General features: G+C 35.7%; 1 protein-coding gene across 8 annotated transcripts in view; it reads left to right on the forward strand.

Moving 5' to 3' along the window:
• LOC111051590 (prothoracicostatic peptides) overlaps nt 1-22,106 on the forward strand; it is a 276,122-nt gene that overhangs the window by 234,973 nt on the left and 19,043 nt on the right. For 5 of the 8 annotated variants that reach the window (XM_039438592.1, XM_039438598.1, XM_039438593.1 and 2 more), the window contains one exon: nt 20,933-21,092. In XM_039438592.1, the coding sequence (XP_039294526.1) occupies nt 20,933-21,092 (160 nt within the window). The remainder of the gene's footprint in view (nt 1-20,932; nt 21,093-22,106) is intronic. The other 3 variants (XM_039438595.1, XM_039438596.1, XM_039438597.1) reach the window with 1 other exon arrangement.

Here is a 22,106-nt window from a genome sequence, read left to right on the forward strand (position 1 = left end):
AATTCATTGATACCTTTACTATGAGATCATCCTGGAAAATCTAAAATTTATTCGAATGAAAGATCTTAAACTGTGGGAATCGTGCTATCAAAGCTTTAAATGTTCGGATACAACAGAAAGGAGCACTCAATAGGAGGACGAGGGAGAGAGTGGGAGAGAATTGGAGAGAGAGAGAAACAGAGAGTGTGCGTGAGAGAGAGACAGTGTGAGTGAGAGAGTAGTAGATGTTTCACAGTTTGTTGCCTTTGGGGCTCGTCTGTGAAAAAGAGTTGCAAACTTTTAGCAACTCTGCCAAACTGGAGTTTGGAATTTCTTTGCTAAACAAACTGTGAGTGAAATCTTGTAGCTCCAGATAAGTGTAGAGATTTTCTTAATTGAATGCTTCTGAATTAACTCTTCCTGCACTTGAAACGAGTATTTCGGTGAATTTATAGATCTTCATTTGCAAAAGGTGTAATTCGATTTAAGCTACTGTTTTGATGACATTGAAGGACTACGAATTATAATGTCCAATTTATTCAACATCCAACAAAATGAATATAATACAAGATCATTTGAACTGAATGATCTATTTATTTATCACATTGTGTACAAATATTTGACATTAGGAAAGGCACCAAAAAGGCTCATTCCCATAACTGTCCCATTGCCAATTTATCCAATCGACTTTGCCAATCTAAAGGTGCGTACAGATATACGCGCCGCGAACATGAGCAATTCACTATTAATCAGCTGACTATATCTATATTTTTACAGAAACAGTAAGATACAGATATGAAAAGCTTGGCATCAGCTGATTAAAAGTGAATTGCTCATGTTCGCGGCGCGTAAATCTGTACGCACCTTAATAGATCCAATCCAATCCAATTTGCCAATCTTAACCACGTTATGATGGAAGTGAAGAACAGGGCTGCTGATTCTCCGCCTTGCCACTGCCAGTCATAAAGGATAGCTGATCCCAGTATATCTGATGTGATATCAGCTGTTGAAACTGAACAATTACAGTCTATTTTAATCATCAAGAGACTATATTTTTCAATATTATTAGATGATGAATTTTCATATTCTGTTAATCAATTATATTCCTACATTGTTGGAGAACGCTCTGGCAACGTTGCGGAGCTAGAAAAGGATAGCGCTATCTGCTTTGTCGAATGATGGACAAGGATAGCAACCGATGATAATCAAATACTGCCATTATGACGTGGATCTCGCTATAGTGCTTGACATAAGTTTGGTTTACCAAGCCAACTAACTCAGTTTCTTGCTTCTTAGCTTTATAAGACTGACTTAATGTACATCTGAGCTCATAATTTTGTTTATTTATTCATACGAAAAATGTGTGGAAGTAACAGATCGGTGATCCATTTTGCCTCCATGACAACAATGAAATAAATAAATTTCCTGTAGATTTAAGTTCATATTTAATCAAAAAACTGTTAAAAGTGACTGACCCAGCTACTGCTGCTGTCATCTACTGGTGAAACTGGAAGTTCTGATCGACTCTTCAAAACCAACTCAAAGCTTCGATACTCCAACCAATCACAAGTGAGATGGGCGGAGCATGAAGTGAGTTAGTGGAATGGTGGGAACGTTCTCTCTTCTGATTGGTCGACGGTTCGAAAGGCTATATGTATTATTACTGTTTTGGTCGGATGAAAGTGTAAGACCGGCACAGTATGAGAGACTACCAGCGTCACATAGCTTCTGGAAAAAGAATCGCTAGGAGTATCGGCTTGAGTTAACAGTGAAATTTGGAACATAAACTTCCCATACCATGGGATATATTATCATGCTATATTTTCTCCATGATGATATACACTTCCACTTTTAGCACTTCAATGTTTTTCTCCAACAAATATTCTATATTAAAATAATTCTGGTGATCTCGAATGTTTTCAGAAATGAGGGAAAATTGGGAAGAATGTTCTTTTCATAATCTCCAAGCAGCCTGCACAGAGAGACATTGGTAGCAGCCACTAGCTGCTATGGGAAAACGGAATTGGAAATGTTAGTAACACAAATGCAAAGTTAGTAGACAGAAGGTTGGTCACTCATCTATAGTATTTTAGTTGAAATGCAATTGGAGTGGGGGAACTGCAGCCGTGACGTAGGCTGTAGTACAGAGTAGGAAAAATATCGCATTCTTTAAAATCATACGGTGACGTATAGTCAAATTATATAACACAAACATTTTCTGACATGCAAGCTTTCTGTTTCTGCCTTACAATAATTATCGAAACATTCAAATAATACAAGCATTTTGCCATATAAAAGCAAAAACCCCACCTCCTAACTTTCCTTTTCAAACCCTCAAGGTTTCTTCATCTTCTAGGTCGTGTTTATATTTTGTAGTTTGACTATACATCAGCTTGTGAATTTTGGGGATGAGATATTTTGATTCTCGTAGAACATGTGCTCAATACCAGCATGTGTTCAGTGCATTTATATGAATGAAATTTATCAGGATCGGTTTATTGCAATACATTAATTTTTCAATATTTTTCATGCGTTAATCTGAAATTATAATAGTATAACGTTGTCTACTAACGCTTTTCCAGCTTATTAACTTTTTCGTGTCACGTTTTTAGATTCTTGAAAAACTTTCAACTTCATTTTATTCATACAAGTTGAATGAACTTGGAATATTTAACAACATCATTAGAATCGGTGATTCATTAGCTATAAGTATGGGGAATTTTCAAGTTCTAGGTCAATCTTGAGGGCAATAAACGACGATTTATTTGAAGATACAGTGAATAAACTGTATGCTCAGTGTGGTTACTCCATCATATTTTTACTACACGTGACGTCACGCTGGAGTTCCCCCCTCCACTTCGAATCTTACACCTGTGAGTGATCAACATTCTGTCTACTAACGTTGACACAAATGTACCTGGCAGCAGTTCCGATTCCGTGTTCCCACTACAGCTAGTGGACGCTACTATTGTCCCTGTGTTCAGGCTGCTTAGAAATTATGACAAGATCATTCTTCCCATCTTTTTATTTCTGAAAACAATCAAAACAATCACTTTTATGTACAACAATCATTTCATTTTCATGGATACAATCATCTCATTATCAAGAAGTATGAGTTGAATACACTCATGATTCTTTTTTTGAGATGATGTTCCTGCAATATTTAGCTCAATATTTCAGTCAGCTGTTATATAGCTATGGTGAATGTGATATTTTCGAGCTCAAAATTTAAGTGTTTTTATTCTTTATTTTGTGAATTTGTTTCATGTTTCTAAGAAACTTTTATTATTAATCCATCCAAATTTAAAATTGTTTGTTTATTCTAATTTATATTTTTGATTGTGATTTGGTGTAGAAATTTGAATGGACATAACCAATAATATTTGGACAATTTAAAACTAAATTAGGAAATTGAAGAAGTTTTAGGCAATAGCCTGTTTTTTCTTTTCCGATACTTGTATTTTTTTGCTAACCTTATAAATAAATAAATAAATATTAAAGCTTCAGTACTGCACTTTTGTGAGACCTTCTCTCAATATAATGTTTCTCCAATCAAAGAACTGCAGTACTCCTAAGACACTTGCAGCTCTTAAGAGATGATGGTGTTCTTAAGAGATGATGGTGTTTTTAAGATATGATGGTGTTCTTAAGAGATGCTGGTCTTCTTAAGAGATGATGGTTTTTTAGAAAAGACACTAATGTCTGGTCATGGCGAACCAGGATCTATATTTGCCAAGGGGCGGAAAAGAGAGGGTGACATTCTTCGCTCTTACTCAAACCTCTTGAGAATAGCCCCTCGAGTACCAAGGGGGGAATTCAAGCAGGGGGTGTCCGATCGCCCCCCCCCCCTGATAAATAAACTTTCATTCCCGATGTTTCTGTGTACTCAGCTGAGTGACCATTCACTGCTTGAAAATCTGTTGTCATCGTATCGTGTGATTTTTAGAGGTTTTTGTCACTTTCTCACGGTTTTCTTTGGAGGTTTGTAGAGGTTTATTGTCACGATTTTCTCAATGAGTGTTACAAGTTTCGATTGGTTTTCCCCACTTCACTTCAGAGTTCTTCTCTTTCCTCCGTATTTGTTTTTCTTCTATTTCTGCTACTACTTCATCGTCTACATTGAGGTCAACGATATAATGGCAGAGGAGAAAGATAGGTGAACAGCATTTCCGACTCTCTGTATTGCCATTGCCTTGTATACAGGATAGCACCTGATACCGGTATATCTGATGTAATATAAACTGTTCATTCTTGATTAGAATAATCAATATTATACTAGTAGTTCTGTGAACAGTAGACCTCACGCAGTATTCTCATCCACAAGTACCTGATTGAAACTATAGACCTTAATGGAAATACAGCAATAGACTGGCTTCTCCACACATCTGTGTAATCACTTGTCAGCTGATTTATGATGAATAATTCTATAGTCTGATTTTTACTCTATATTGGCGTATGAAGGAGGCTCCTTTTTCTTTTTATATTATCCTTGAAATGCAAAATTTCCAAAAACCTTGTATATACGGCGACGCGCAATTTAAAAAGGAACATACCTGTCAAATTTCATGAAAATATATTACCGCGTTTCGCCGTAAATGCGCAACATATAAATATAAAAACATATAAACATTATTTAAACATTAAGATAAATGCCAAACCGTCGACTTGAATCTTAGACCTCACTTCGTTCGGTCAATTATATTTTTTAATGATTTGATATTGAATTTTCATGATGGAGATAAAATATCTCTATTAATTTATATGTATACATTGTAAAAACCCATCTGGCAACGTTGCCGTGCTCGTGAAGGATATCGTCATTTGCTTTGTTGAATGATTGACAAGGATAGTAACACTATACTCCGTAGAAAATAACTTTTGACTTGGGATGGACATGCGCAGCAGAGAAAGCATACAGCGGGAGGGATACAGAGGCGCGATGTTGCCGTTTTGAAGCGACCAGCGATCTCCCGATCTCCAACTTCTAGTGACTGTTCATGTGCTCATGCAACACATGCGAAGTTCCCTGTCTGAAAGCAGTCTGACGACTGACAAATTGGCAACTGCGCTTCTACCTAAGACTCTACTAATCACTGTAATTGGCTGATCTCCCTCCATTTCTGTGCACCTCATATTTCTCCAAGTAAGAAGTAATTTTGTACGGATTATAATGTTAAACAAATACTGCCACTATAGTGTGTTCCTCACTAAAGTTAAGATTTTCCTAAAACTTAGCAGTAAACTGCCGTCAGCTTCGAGAGGAAATGAGGATAAGGATATTTTCAAAAAGCTATTGAAAAAATATCTAGTGAACGGGGTATAGGCTAGTACAGTATGCAAGAATTTATGGATGGATAATGAGGCTTTTGGGAGGGTTAAATTGTACTCTTTTGTTTTTGTACATGTACCTAATCTATATAATAAGAGAGAGTAGGGTTGTGTTTGTACGTGTGTTCGTTTGTTCGTTTGTTCGCATCAAAACATGTCAACTTGTGGATTGCATACCGGAAAAACGGGAATGATTAAGATCAGATTTTGCACATAGATTCTAAAAATATTAATCTCGTGCACCTGGAAGCCCAAATTTTAATTTTCCTTCTACATTTTTCAAAATTAATGTTTAAATTTCATTAATGCTACATTCGATTTCATTAAAAGATCACCAAATCATAGGGTCGAAATTAAGAAAGGAACATCTGTTTTTATATTGCTTCCTACCTGAAAAACATAGTTTTGAAACTAAGTTTTCCTGATGCAATGTTTAGGCGTACACGTGGCATGGATTATTAATTTTCCAGCTAGAACAATTTTTGAGACAAATGCTAAATAAACGTCTACAGTTTCATCAATGCTGTATCGGCAATATGAAAACGCAAGCAGTTAATATGTCTTTCAATGAAGGTGTTGTTATTCACATAAAGAAATTATATTCTTACATTTTATATTATTAAAATTTCAAAATTACTCGAGCCCTGATAGAATGACTGACTCACTGTACATAGGCCTTTTTTGGATTCTTCTAGATTTCATTACGTCAAGTTTTGAGAAAGACCCTTGCAAAGCACGGGTTACCTGCTAATATTATATATAATTACTATTTAATTGAACTCACTACTGGCGTTCAAGTGTTACTTTTGCCAGTAGTGCCAAAATTTTATTATTATTATTAATAGTTCCCTAATTTTTTTATGTATGTATTTTAGTTAAGTGCAGTAGCATATATTTATTTTTTGTAAAGCTTCTTTGTATTTTGTTTTTGGCGAATAAAATTCATTCATTCATTCATTCATTCAATTTACATTGTAGAATGTGATGTATATATGATTATTTGTGTTCTTTTATTTTTTGATAAATATTCCTTCTTGACGATCTCCTATACTCTTTTAAGAGTCTCCAGGAAGAAAATTTAATCAAATCAAATCCTCTTTCTGAAGGTTTTCTTCCATCTTTATCACATCTCACACGATTTTCCCAGCAAGTTATGGGTTTTACTACTTTTCTTTACTTTAAATCTTGATTTTTTCTCTCTTTCACGTGTTTGAATCTCTCCTATTTGAGCTACTATATTTCATCTGTTGCTTCAGATTTTATTTTCAAAGATTATTTTTCTTCAACACAACTTCCTCTACTTTCCACAGGATTCTTCAGCAAGTTACAAACTCTGTTTGCTTTTCCTCACTTCAATTCAAAACTCTTTTCTCTCCTTCTTCTTTACTAGAACACTTCTATCTCATCTCCAGTTGAGATTTTTCTCCTTCTTCCGAGATTCTTCATTTTCTTCAAATTTTTAATACTTTTCAAACGATTTCTTGGTGCCTTCCTTCCTTCCTCCATCCGTCCTTATGCACCCTTTCTGCTCCTTTTTTAGTTTTCCCTACTCAGTCTGACTTTCCCTGCTTCTTCAAACTTCAGTCACTCTCTCTCTCCTCTATCACTTCATCTCACATTCCTCTTCTCTCCGTCTCTCTCACCTCCAACTCCAATCCAAACAAGTCTCACTCTTCAAATAATTGCTTCTTGTTTGTGTTAGCTTTGAAAGGATTACAAAGTTTGTTAACTTCTCAGCAACTTTGCAGCTTCAAATACTGTTACTCTACTGTTGCTTAACGTTTAACAGTTTAACAGTATACAATCTCTCACTCCTTTAATCTGTATTTTATACTTACTCATCCATTTAAATCATGATATAAATTTATTGAATGAAAAAGACTAAGAAATTGTCAAAAACCACAGATTTATTGATACTTAGAGAGACCGGTTTCGGTTATTACACCATTGTCAATCTCTGATAAACTTCAAGTAAACTTCCATAAACCTGTTTATCAGAGATTGACAATGGTGTAATAACCGAAACCGGTTTTTGTGTAGTTGAGAAGTTGATATTGTGGTAATTATTAATATTGAATGGAAAAGACTAAGAAATTGTCAAAAACCACATATTTATTGATACTTAGAAAGACCGTTTTCGGTTATTACACCATTGTCAATCTCTGATAAACTTCAAGTAAACTTCCATAAACCTGTTTATCAGAGATTCACAATGGTGTAATAACCGGAACCGGTCTTTCTAAGTATCAATACATCTGTGGTTTCTGACAATTTCTTAGTCTTTTCCATTCAATATGAATAATTACCACAATATCAACTTCTCAACTACACAAAAACATTATAAATAAATGAATAAATAGATAAGCTTTATTGACATTCGAAGAGAGAGGAACCGTAAGAGAGTGAGAAAGAGATGTCTACACCTCTTCTAAGAACGCTCATGTGTTGCACTGAAATAAACCACATGTGGGAGGATTTTTTTACCATTCAGAAAATTCAGTTTCTGACATACAGGATATATCGCGCGAGATTTTCCTGATTGGATATGGTGAGAATCATTATAACCTGTCAGCATTGGTTGGATGGGCGTGTGTTGGTGTAATGCATAGGGTATGCTGACAGTTTAATGTGGAAAGCTGTCGAAATCAGTTGAACATCCGATGAAATGAATGAAATTGATTCAATATTGGAACTGACAACGTACGTTACACTGCAATCATGTAATTATTTTTCTCTCAATTCATTCAAACTACGTTTTTACTCCTTTTCTCTCTTCGTCGCACTCATGTTATCGCTATCCTCATCTCTCCTCATCCCTAGCGTTTTATCTTTATAAATCCATTTTATTCTCTTGTTCTATGCGTACTCGAATTCATTCATCAATTCACAATTTAATCGATTTTTCTTAAAATGTATGAATTCAGGGCTACCTTCTCTTATTTATAAAATAGAACTATAGTACCCTCTGGAATAAATTGAGAATACAAATTAAACGACTAGTTTCAGTGTTTACACCATCCAGTGTATACTACAGTAAACGCAAATTGGAGAGGCGGGTGATGGTGGCTCCATCTATGAATGAAACTAGTTGTTATAATTTGTATTCTTAATTTATTATTTCAATCATTTTAAAGGTTACTATAATTCTATTTTTTTTATTTATTTATTTATTTATTAGAACAGTCACAAACACGATATTTGGAAAGAGAAACAGGCAATTGCCCAAAACTTCTTCAATTCCTTGATTTTGGCACATAAATAGTCCAAAGTGAGGTTAAGTTTAAAATTTCTGTTTTCACTAAAGATTAACACTCAGAGAATACGTATTCGAGATATGACTGGTGAATTTTGAATTTCAAAGGGTTGATAAGAGCCGGAAATAACACTAAACAATCCAAAAGTTTCAATAATATTGAAATAAACTTGAAATTTTTGAGTTTTAATTTATCGATTCTATTAAGTTTATCTTTTATCTATATATATATATATAAAAGCGAAATGGCACTCACTCACTGACTGACTGACTCACTCACTCACTCACTCACTCGCAGAACTAAAAATCTACCGGACCAAAAACGTTCAAATTTGGTAGGTATGTTCAGTTGGCCCTTTAGAGGCGCACTAAGAAACCTTTTGGCAATATTTTAACTCTAAGGGTGGTTTTTAAGGGTTTAAAGCTCGTCTTTTAGCATGTATATTCTTCTTATTCCAATCCCTTAATTATAATTGAAAAATGTCCATATCATATGTTAATATAGAACTATAATCTAGAGAGAGTACCTCTTCGAAACAGTTGTTAACTGGTAACTAAATTAATATTTTTGTCAGGTTGGCATTAAGTTGAGTTGACTTTGTTAGGTTAGCACCAAGTTGAAGATTTAAATGCATTTATCGCGGAAAAATTGATTGGGCACTGCTACTTCAATCAGAGCTATTCCTGGGAATATTATATCACTAGCCGTCAGGCTCGCTTCGCTCGCCATATCCGTTGAGCCAGACGTTTAGTCTGGACCCTCGACTGGATCGTCCTAACATATGATAAAAATGATCAAATGAAAAATGCAGGCGAGCGAATGATCTCATTCTTGGCTGATCCAGTCGGGGGTCCAGGGGGCAGAGCTCCCTGGCTGGACGGATATGGCGAGCGATGCGAGCCTGACGGCTAGTTAATTAATATTATTAAGTTGCTCTTGACTTCTCATGTGGACTTTATTTTCAACTTATAGATATCAACAGTGCCTTAATAAGCCAATAAATAGGATAGATACTCTTTGTGCCAGTTGCACAAAAGCCAAGGTCAAATTTTAACCGTATTGAAGAGGCCTCAAGGCCATGGGACGAAGAACGCGATGGATTTGTCATGGGCGAAGGGGCAGAACCAATCAGAGAAGCCGTCTTTTCTAAAAGGCCTTCTCTGATTGGTTCTCGTGGAATTAATCACGGTTAAAATTCAGCCGGCTATTATGCAACCCGGCCTTTTCTTTTCTTCTTCGTCAATGATTTATTTTATTTTATTTATTTGTTATCTAAACAAATAGATTGGTTATCTAAACAAACCCTACAATTTATTTACATACAACTCAATATAATACGATCGTAATTCAAATGACATTTCGATTGATTTTCTAAATTATAATCAATTCATTATCATGGATTCGTTTCATAATAATTAAAAAAACTTTTACATCCTCTATTGGTTATTTCATGAATGAACATTATAGTCTGATCCACGTTATAATGGCAGTGTTTGATTAGCAATGATATTGCTATCCTTGTCTATCATTTAACAAAGCGGATAGCGCTATCTCTTCCTCGCTTTGATCTGTTGCCAGATCGCCTTTCAACAATGTAGAATTATCAATTGATTGACAAAAAATTCCATCTCAATTATAAAATAATTAAAAAATATAATTTCTTGCTCAATAATATATTATAGATTATTTTAAACGAGAATGAACAGATTAATAAAAACAATATTATAAAGGGTACTACAAGTTTTTATATTGTTTTTATTAATTTGAACAAAAGCAGCCCATATAATTGAAGTGATTTTATGAGAATGAACAGTTAATATTACATCAATAAACCTTTATCAGCTACCATCTATAGAAGGCATTGACAAGACAGAGGATCGGCAACGTTGTTCTGCTATCTTTCTCCACTGCCATTATAACGTGGACCACACTTTAGAGTTTTGTGGGGTCTACTGAAACAAATATTTTACTTTCTCAACGATTACCTATTGCAAGAAAATCATCACACTATAAACTGCAGTCTACTACCGCTACTAGAGTTTTGTGGAGTCTACTGAAACAAATATTTTACTTTTTCAATGTATACCTATTGCAAGACAATCATCACACTATAAACTGCAGTCTACTACCGCTACTAATAGACTATTATGGACAAATAGAAACTTTTCCTAATCAATTTGCTCCGTGTGAAGGTGGAAAACGGTGAAAATTACACCAATTTGCATACGAAGAGAAGCAGCCAATTTGCATATAAAGTACCCGCAATACATGTCGAGAAAAATTCACGCCAAGACAATGCACTGGTTATTGCGTTCAAGAGAAAAAAGAAAGAAAATTTAAATGAGATGAGGATAGAAGTACAAAAGAAAGGGAAGATGAGGAGGAGAGGAGGAAATTGCACTAAGGACTGCCACGTAACGAGGATGACAGAAATTATAAAATGCAGGATTCAAGATGACAGAAGGACTTCACCTTATAACCTTTCAGTTTTTCTTGACAATGGTTTCTGGAAGGCATGTCCTGTACAATTAACTCTCATTCTCTCTCCCTCCCACGCTCTCTCTCTCAATCTCTCTCTCTCTCTCCCTCCCTCGCTCTCTCTCACTCTCTCTCTCTCACTCTCTCTCTCTCACTCTCTCTCTCTCACTCTCTCTCTCTCACTCTCTCTCTCTCACTCTCTCTCTCTCACTCTCTCTCTCTCACTCTCTCTCTCTCACTCTCTCTCTCTCACTCTCTCTCTCTCACTCTCTCTCTCTCACTCTCTCTCTCTCACTCTCTCTCTCTCACTCTCTCTCTCTCACTCTCTCTCTCTCACTCTCTCTCTCTCACTCTCTCTCTCTCACTCTCTCTCTCTCACTCTCTCTCTCTCACTCTCTCTCTCTCACTCTCTCTCTCTCACTCTCTCTCTCTCACTCTCTCTCTCTCACTCTCTCTCTCTCACTCTCTCTCTCTCACTCTCTCTCTCTCACTCTCTCTCTCTCACTCTCTCTCTCTCACTCTCTCTCTCTCACTCTCTCTCTCTCACTCTCTCTCTCTCACTCTCTCTCTCTCACTCTCTCTCTCTCACTCTCTCTCTCTCACTCTCTCTCTCTCACTCTCTCTCTCTCACTCTCTCTCTCTCACTCTCTCTCTCTCACTCTCTCTCTCTCACTCTCTCTCTCTCACTCTCTCTCTCTCACTCTCTCTCTCTCACTCTCTCTCTCTCACTCTCTCTCTCTCACTCTCTCTCTCTCACTCTCTCTCTCTCACTCTCTCTCTCTCACTCTCTCTCTCTCACTCTCTCTCTCTCACTCTCTCTCTCTCACTCTCTCTCTCTCACTCTCTCTCTCTCACTCTCTCTCTCTCACTCTCTCTCTCTCACTCTCTCTCTCTCACTCTCTCTCTCTCACTCTCTCTCTCTCACTCTCTCTCTCTCACTCTCTCTCTCTCACTCTCTCTCTCTCACTCTCTCTCTCTCACTCTCTCTCTCTCACTCTCTCTCTCTCACTCTCTCTCTCTCACTCTCTCTCTCTCACTCTCTCTCTCTCACTCTCTCTCTCTCACTCTCTCTCTCTCACTCTCTCTCTCTCACTCTCTCTCTCTCACTCTCTCTCTCTCACTCTCTCTCTCTCACTCTCTCTCTCTCACTCTCTCTCTCTCACTCTCTCTCTCTCACTCTCTCTCTCTCACTCTCTCTCTCTCACTCTCTCTCTCTCACTCTCTCTCTCTCACTCTCTCTCTCTCACTCTCTCTCTCTCACTCTCTCTCTCTCACTCTCTCTCTCTCACTCTCTCTCTCTCACTCTCTCTCTCTCACTCTCTCTCTCTCACTCTCTCTCTCTCACTCTCTCTCTCTCACTCTCTCTCTCTCACTCTCTCTCTCTCACTCTCTCTCATATTCAAGTAAACCTTCCTTAATCCCTATCCTTATCCTTTATAATTATTTCCTTCCACTCCCAAGTAAAAATAATGTTTTCTCTTTTTATACATTCATGTAAACTTAACATAAAAAATGTGCATAAGTTATAAACTTTGATAAACTTTGATGTTGCTATCCTTCTCTATCATTCGACAAAGCAGGTAGTACTATCCTTTTCTAGCTCCGCAACGATGCCAATCTGTTTTTTGACAGTTTAGAAATATAATTAATTAAGGCAGAGAATCGGCAACGCTGTTCTTCTATCTTTATACACTGCCATTATAACGTGGACCTTACTATAGCATAAGCTTAGTCCATAATTTAGCATAAGATTGTTTCTTATTCAAACTCTTCCTCGAGTGGATCTTAGCAACCTCATTCTATATCCCTTACCCTCTCTTTTGTATTATAATTTCCCCTTCATAATTCCCCAATTAGAATTATTATTATTTCTTCATGAACTTTCATAATCATATTATCTTGTTATTTACATAACTAATCTCTTTTGTACAATAATTTCCCTCGTTATTAACATTATTTTCGGATTGAAATCAACAAATCTCTTTACTAATAATAACTTTCACTCCCTCATTATTCCAATTATTATATCATATTAATTTTCTAATTACTGGAAATTAACTTTTTCTCTATTTTTATCCTTATTATTATGTACTCTTCTCTATTAATTGATTTAACTCTGAATGATTTATCGTTCTATAATTTGTTTTTACTTATTGATATTTTTAGTCTTATTTTTTTCGCTTAGACATAATATTTCGTTTGAATTTTTATCTTTATTTTTTTAACGGTTGAGTGCTGAAGGGGAGGGTATCCTTGATACCCTCTTTGAGAATGGACTTCTTAAGGTCCAAACTCACCGTTTCATGTGAAAACATTACAGTAGTACCTTAACTTTTGCATTTTTCATCATATTCTTGCTGAATATTATTGTAGAACTCATCAGTTTAATATGATTCACCATGTCATTTTACCGCTACTGGTATTTATTTTTAACACTAGAACGTAAGTTGAATTATGTTTCGTTAAACACATGAATAAAGGAATCCGAATCTGAATCTGAATCTTCCTCTCTCTTCAATTTGTAGAGTTCATTGAATATTTAGCAATACTGACATTTAATGTAAATTGGTGGATAAGTCAGTCTATATTGTGTAATTGGGTATTTATTTTTGGTAATTGGGGTCATAATGTATGGTATTGAGCTGGTATTATAGGGTTGTAAGAATGATTAACTAATTCAAAGTTTACTTAATAAATTAGCTAGACATTATGGTAACAGTTTATAATGGGGGAATCGCTTGGCTTGCGAGAGGTTATATTTATCTAACTCTATAACTCATGAGAAAAGGAACTATGATTTAATAGTATATTTCTCACCTAGAGCAGAAAATGAGATTTTTCCGGCTCGAAATCGGCCGTAGGCCAAGGACTAGAAAAGATTGAGAGCCGGAAAAACATTTTTGCCCGTGGTGCGAACGATATTTTTTTCGCCACACTACAGGTATTGCTGACAAAAGAAATAAAGAATACAAAATAAAGTATACTCGTTATCGTACCTATCTCTTGATTTTAGTGGTAAAATTTGCAGTCAGGATTTCAGATTCTTTAAAATTTCACTTGGAATATCACGGGCGTCGTCATCTTCAAGCACTTTTTAAAATTCGGAATGCGCTAATCAACATAAATAATGAATAAAAATGGTTGCGAAGCGAATGCTGAATTAGTTTGATTAGAAATTCGAACTGAAATCATGGCGACTTCCAGCTGATGAAGAAAGTGGACACTCTCGCGATCTAGCGGATGACTTATTAACTACGGACTTTCATTTTAGCGGCTAGAAGAGAGCGTTTTCGGTCTAGGCCAGAAAGAAAGCCTTTTCTGACGTCAGACGAGAGTCGTCTGCAAACAAGGTCTTTCAGATCTATGTAGGGACTGGAAAACAGCTGCTTTCTGTGCAGTGTTGAGAAATAGTTATTTGTGCAACTAGTGCGCAAAGTGACAGTTTGCTGCACCAAAAGAAACGTTTACGTTTCTTGAGTGCAGCAAACGAACTTTGCGCACGTATTTCACATTAAATTTTTCCTACAGTTACCATTAAATATGAAAAAGTGGTATTATGGGTAAAATTCCCTGAAATCCATCAAATGTTTTTCTGTGTAATTTTATTATTATAAAACCTTTATTCACTCAAAATTGAATAATAATATTGAATTATAATGATTAGTAATTCAATTGAAAATTTATGTGACTGCTTGAAGGGGTTTATGTTATGTAAGCATTCAAATGACTATAATGAAGGCACTTATAATGGCAGCAGACAAGACAACGCTGTTCTCCACTGCCATTCATGAGTGAGGTGGGCGGGCCTCACTATGAGTCAGTGCAGTTACCCACTTAATTTTGATTTTGCTGCACTGGTGCTCCATATAACCTACTACTATTTTGCGTTGTCATGCTGCAAATCTGGAGTACACAAAGTACTCACTTTGCACACTAGTGCGGAAAAGTGATTCTTTGCGGCCTGCAATCAGTGCACAAATAGTCACTTTCAAGGTATCTGTAGGAAAATAGTTATTTGTGCAACTAGTGCGCAAAGTGTCAGTTTGCTGCACCGAAAGAAACGTTTACCTCGCTCGCTCGCCTACGGCTCGGGCTGAATGGTTTCTTGAGTGCAGCAGAGGAGCTTTGCGCACGTATTTCACATTAAGTTTTTCCTACAGTTACCATTGAATATGAAAAGTGGGTAATTATGGGTAAAATTGCCTGAAATGCATCAAATGTTTTTCTGTGTAATTTTATTATTGATAAAACCTTAATCCTAAAATCCTAAAGTCCTCGTTGTCGTTGGTTATTGTATATAAGTGTATAAGCCAGTATATATTGTAATCTTCATAAATAAAGTACTCAATCAATCAATCAATCTCTTTGGGTTGAGTGTAAGAGAGGGCCGGCTGCGCCCTCCGCCTCCTAGATAAAAAATAAAGGCAGTGATCCATTCTATTCTCCCTTGCTCACTCTCTTCTTCGATCTCTCTCCTTCTTCCTCTCTCTCTCTAATTTGTAGAGTTCATTGGATATTTAGCAGTACTGCCATTCAATGTAAATTAGTGTATAAGCCAATATATATAGTAACAAACATAAATGAAGAACTCTAATCAAATCAAATTTAATCTCTGTATCTTTCTCTTCCTTACCTTCTTTCTCTCTCTCTCTCTCTGTATTTATTTCTCTCTTCTCTTATTGTATAGCCTCCTCTTACTGAACTTAATTAAATTCCAATGAAATTTCTGTTATTTTTCAATTTGCAATCTGGGAAAGGTTGTAACTTTAATGATACTTTGAATTGTATCTAGGAAGGGTTGAGTGTGAGAGAGGGCCGGCTGCACCCTAACTTTGCCCTTCTAGGATTTAAATAAAGGCATTAATTCATTTCAATTAAATTCTTCCTTTCTCTCTCTCCCTCTCAAACTTTTCCTCTCACTCCCTCTCTCAATCTATCTATCTCTCTTCTGTGTCTCTCAGTCACTCACTCTCTCTTACTCTTGATCTCTCTCCCTCTTACTCAATCTATCTCTCTCTTCCAATGACTCTCTCTCTCTCTTGATCTCTCTCTATCTTTATCTCTCTCTCACTCTCTCTCTCCAGTGTTTCTCACCCACACTCTTCTATCTACCTTCCTTACTTTCTCTGTTACTCTATCAGATGTCTTGAAGATGCTCCTTAAACCTGCCAGGGAAAATTGAGATGTCCAAGTATAACAATGCAATCATCTTTTCCCTGACTCCCTAGACAACAAACCTGTGTCATTCTTATTTTTTGAAATTATTCTACAGTATCTTGAAAGAATGAGAAAGTATTTTATTTCAATTGCTGAGCTGCTGTGAAGTAGTTTCCTTCTAACAAAGCCAATACCGTTCGGATAGGTCAATTTGTAACTTAAGATATGACTGAAAATTTGAGAGATAATCCTTATAAATACGAGTCGTACCTCCTCGTATTCCACTTTTCTAATAAAAAGTATGGTGTTGTGAAAGTTTGCATTTGAAATATCAACTCTTTTCAATACATCGTTCCAGAATAATTACATCTGAGAACCATCGAATGCTCAGTAAAGCCAGTCTCACATTGTTGTACAATTTAAATAATTTCTTATTTATTTATTACATTCCTTAGTCACAACATCAAATTAATGATTGGGAGAGAATCAACAGGATAAAACCAAAACTGTTCCTCTCCCTAATTTTGATAAAAATAGTCCAAATGAGGTTATGAAAACACTTTTATAAAGATCACAAAAATTTACAGTCCAAATAAACATTATACTAAAAATTTTGTATCTCGGTTGATCAGAAAGATGAAACAAATTATTATTACACTTGAAAATGCATTAATAAATTGAAAAATATTAAAAATTAAATATGAATTTCAATATTGATATTATACATATCAATATACAATATACAATATATAATATATGGTGCGGCAGTCAATCCCGCATTTTTGAAATAGGTGTAAAAAATAAAAGGACGTACATATCAAAGTTATATTCATAAAATATTTTTCTACATTAAGAAGCATTTAAGAAACATTGAAAATAATCACTGTTTGAAAATAACATCAGCAAGATGGCGGCCTTCCCGAGTACGGCATTAGCGCAGGGGATTTGCGAAGCTGTTCATAACATCACGAAGCATAGGCTGAAGGAATTCTTAGGCTGAGAACTTTAGGTATTGGAGAGACCAGAACCCGCAACAATTACATCAAAAACCTCTCCATTCATCTAAGGTAACAGTTTGGTGCGCAATGTCCTCGTCGGGTATCATAGGCCCTTATTCTTTTGAAAACAAAAGAGAGCGATCTGTTACTGTGAATGCTGAGCGCTATTCAACAATGTTGAGGACATTCTTCATTCCTCAGCTTCGGCAACATGAAGTGAATGAATAAATATTGTTTCAACAAGATGGAGCAACAAGTCACACAGCCCGCGTGAGCATGAATGATCTTAACTGAGTTTTTCCAAACCGAGTGATTCCCCGCAATGGCCCGGTTCCGTGGCCGCCCCGTTCACCAGACCTGACTGCGTGTGATTTTTTCTTGTGGGGTTACCTAAAAAGTAAAGTATATGAAGAAAGACCTCATACTGTTGGTGAACTGAAGGCAAGAATCCGGCTAGAAATTGAGAGAACTCCTCAGCCTATGCTTCGTGATGTTATGAACAGCTTCGCAAATCGCCTGTGCGAATGCCGTACTCGGGAAGGCCGCCATCTTGCTGATGTTATTTTCAAACAGTGATTATTTTCAATGTTTCTTAAATGCTTTTTAATGTAGAAAAATATTTTATGAATATAATTTTGATATCTACGTCCGTTTATTTTTTACACCTATTTCAAAAATGCGGGATTGACTGCCGCACTCTATATTAATTGGGATGAAATGAAGTTTTGGACTGTAGTCTGTTTCTTTGTCCTTAAGTTGATTGTGAATGATAAATAAATGAATTAGTTCTATGAAGTCGAAGCTCTGTCAAATCAGGGTTGCTCTCAAGATGAACTGTTCATGAAACTCTTCTTCATTCATGAATTATTCTAATAGTTAGTCCAATACGAGAGTATTCCTCTTTTTAAGGCTGTGCAAAGACTAAAAATAAACTTTTTTCTCGTGATATTTTTCCAAGTTTTTTGATTTGTATATCATCAAGCTATCAAAATGAAAACATTTTCTCGGGGAAACATTTTTTTTCTGATCATTACTTTTTGAGATATGAGCGCCTAAAGTTTAAATTCTTGGGACAGAACATTTCAAATTCGGTGAGAGATAAATCAATGAGATTCAGAGGATGGATTCTTCATGGTATTGTTGATCTAGTAAAACAAAAATTCCCTTAAAATATCAATGTTCAAGAAGGTAGTTATTCAATTTACTAAAAATAACTTTTAGTTGAGTTATGTTTGGTAAATTGAATAACTTTTCCAAAAATTCATATTTTCAGAAAATGTTTGTTTTACTAGATCAACAATCTAGTAAAACAAAAATTTCCTTAAAATATCAATGTTCAAGAAGGTAGTTATTCAATTTACTAAAAATAACTTTTAGTTGAGTTATGTTTGGTAAATTGAATAACTTTTCCAAAAATTCATATTTTCAGAAAATGTTTGTTTTACTAGATCAACAATACCATGAAGAATCCATCCTCTGAATCTCATGGATTTATCTCCTACCGAATTTGAAATGTTCTGTCCCAAAAATTCAAAATTCAGTCGCTCTTATCTCAATAAGTAATGATCGGAAAAAAATGTTTTCCTGAGAAAACTTTTTCATTTTGATAGCTTGATGATATACAAATCGAAAAACTTGGAAAAATATCACGAGTAAAAAGTTTATTTTTAGCCTTTGCACAGCCTTAAACTTTCTCTTATTTGTAAACTGCTGACTTGGTGATAAATCAGCAATTCAGAATTATATTCCCCTTTCAAACAGTAAAATTACGGACGATATAAATAAATAAATAAATAAATAGATATGTCAAATATTTTATAATGCAGTGCAAAGATACGTTTTCGTTTACGACAACTGAGAATATAATCAAATAATATGATCAGAGTTCTTATGAACAGAGTGTTATAGAAATTTGAGAAGAGTTCATTTGTATTAGTTTCATCGTGTAAAATAACATTTTTAATTGAATTTGTCCCATGATAGAAGTTAGTTTAGTTAATTGGAGTTGATATAGTATAATAGTTGACATTGAAACAATGTTAACTTTATGGCAATGATTGATTGCTTCTCGTTTCATTTTAAACTTTCTCTTATTTGTAAACTGCTGACTTGGTGATAAAATCAGCAATAATTCATGAAATTAGATTCCCCTTTCAAACGGTAAAATTACGGACGATATGCCAAATATTTCATAATGCAGTGCAAAAATACGTTTTCGTTTACGACAACTGAGAATATAATCAAATAATATGATCAGAGTTCTTATGAACAGAGTGTTATAGAAATTTGAGAAGAGAGTCAGTTCATTTTTATTAGTTTCATCGTGTAAAATAACATTGTTAATTGAATTTGTCCCATGATAGAAATTAGTTTAGATTAATAAAAATAAATAAATGTTCATTTTCCAAAAAAAAACTAAAACTACAACATCAATTACACAAAATATTAGATAAATATTACAATATTACATACAATAGTTAGTTACTAAAAATTATTTTAATGTGTCCTCTACTAGTTTATTTTTTTCTTCTTTGTTTTATCTTTAAGATAATAGGAGTTGATATAGTATAATAGTTGATAAATAAATAATAATAAATAAATAAATAAATAAATAAATAAATAGATTTTATTGTCGTAGACCAATATAGGTAATTGACAAAGTCATAGTAATACAATATTACAAAATAATAGAGTCAAAGCAATAGTTTAAAGTCACAAAGTATAATAAATTACATCAAGTAGAATCGAAGAACTCTGTCAAACAATAGAAAGGTCTTAAAACCAGCCACTCAAAAAGTAATTTTTTAAAAATACTGAAATACTTTTTTTTGATATTGAAACAATGTTCACTTGATGGCAATGATTGATTGCTTCTCGCTTTATTAGATAAGAATAGTATTTTATATTATGTGTTTACCGGTTTCTACTTTGATTTAATGTGTTTACTTCATCGTGAATGATGATTTACTGGCTGGCACGCCAGTTTGGATATTGACTGGAAGGTCACTGGCAAGCGGCGACTGGCATGCCAGCTTAAAAGCGGCATGTACACTGTTTACACGTTGCCAGCTACTGGAACAAGTCGGATGTGTTGATGTAACTCCACAGCGAGCATGGTTTATGTGAAAATAGTGCAGATCTTGGTTTTTTAAACAAATGGCAGGAACGCAACACTGTTTGAATGGCAAAACGAGTTCAAAAGTGTGTGCGAGGAATATCAATGGTTTTGTGAGAAGAGCTTTTGGAAATATGTACCCACAAGTTACAGCGGAAAGAACGAGAAACGTGAATACGAGAGTGGATGGAAAACAAGACTTTGAGGGCATCAGAGACAATTATAGAAACAATATTATTTGAGGGAATTATAAGTGACAATTATTATTTGAGGGAACTATAAGCTTCATGCTAATGACCCGCAAGATTATAAAGCTGTGATGAGGCTGACATGAAGCTGGCGCGCCAGTGAAACAAAAATATTTGTTCTGCTGGAACTGCCAGCTGCTGGCGCGTCATTGCCTTGCTGGCTTCTCCAGTTACTGGCTTGGGCCGTTTACACAGTGCCAGTCGTCTATGGCATCCAGTGACTAGCTACCTTAACTGGCAAGCCGACTGGCACCGTGTAAATCAGCCTTAAGATTCACTACTCCAATTCAATGTTTTCATCAATGAAGATTTCTATTGAATGATTGGTTGATTAAATAATGAATTGATTGACACTGATTGATTTATTGATTGCAGGGCGGATGGGGCAAACGATCGCTGGCTGATTTGGACGATGACGAGCTCGGCAGCGAGCTAGACGAGGACAAACGGGCCTGGAGCTCCCTGAGGGGCACATGGGGCAAACGGGCGGCCCCTGCCGCGGGGCAAACGGCCGACTGGGGCAGCTTCAGAGGTGGTACTTATCGCTTTTTGCTTACGGCTTACGGCGGCGAGCACACCCAGGCAACACGCAACTATTGTATCAACTAGCAACACAAGTTGATTTCAGATCACTTTGCTCCCAAACAGAAAACTACATGATAGAATAAACTGGATAGAATCATAGAGTAAAGATATGGTATCATATTGTGTTGATACTGTATCATTTTGTGATGATACTGTATCATTTTGTATTGAAACTGTATCATTTTGTGATGATACTGTATCATTTATGGTGATACCATAGAGAAAAGATAGCATAAGAAGATAACCCATGTTTTGTAGAATTCATTCAAGTTTGGAAGTTTTGTATCAAATTTCAGTGTTGTGTATCAATTTGAAATGATACTGTATCATATTTGGTTGATACTGTATCATATTCTGTTGATACTGTATCATTTTTTTGTGATACTGTATCATTTACTGTGATACCATAGAGAAGAGATAGCATAATTTGATATCCCATGGTATGGGTCGTTCATGTTCCGTATTTCAAGCGAATTTTTCTTGTTATCTAAAGCCGACTACTGACGATCATTACTGTTTTGTTGGATGAGAGTGTCAGAACGGCACAGAGACTACCAGCGTCACATAGCTTCATAGCAACACCCTTTGATTTCAGATCACTTCGCTCCCAAAAAGAAAAATATAATAATGAAATTAACTTGATAGAATATTCTTGGTAGATAGGATGATTCGGGTTAAGTTGCCAGTTGCTAGTTGCCAATTAAAAGTTGCTAGTTGCGAGTTGCCAATTAAAAGTTGCTAGTTGCGAGTTGCCTGTTGCTAGTTGCTGGTTGCTTTGGTGTGTGAGCCGCCTATTGGTGCAACAGAGCTATCCAGCTCCCTTCAATTTCGTCTGTCAGCTTGGCCTGGACTTGGTGTGTGCTGCCCTCTATAGAGGCCTCTAGAGGGGTCCCTAGATCTCTAGAGAGACCGGTAGGTCTCTAAAGAAAAATTTAAGTCTCTAGAGAAACCTGTAGGTCTCTAC

The sequence above is a fragment of the Nilaparvata lugens genome, chromosome 12 (genome assembly GCF_014356525.2).
Source record: "Nilaparvata lugens isolate BPH chromosome 12, ASM1435652v1, whole genome shotgun sequence".
In the NCBI taxonomy this organism is placed as follows: Eukaryota; Metazoa; Arthropoda; class Insecta; order Hemiptera; family Delphacidae; genus Nilaparvata; species Nilaparvata lugens.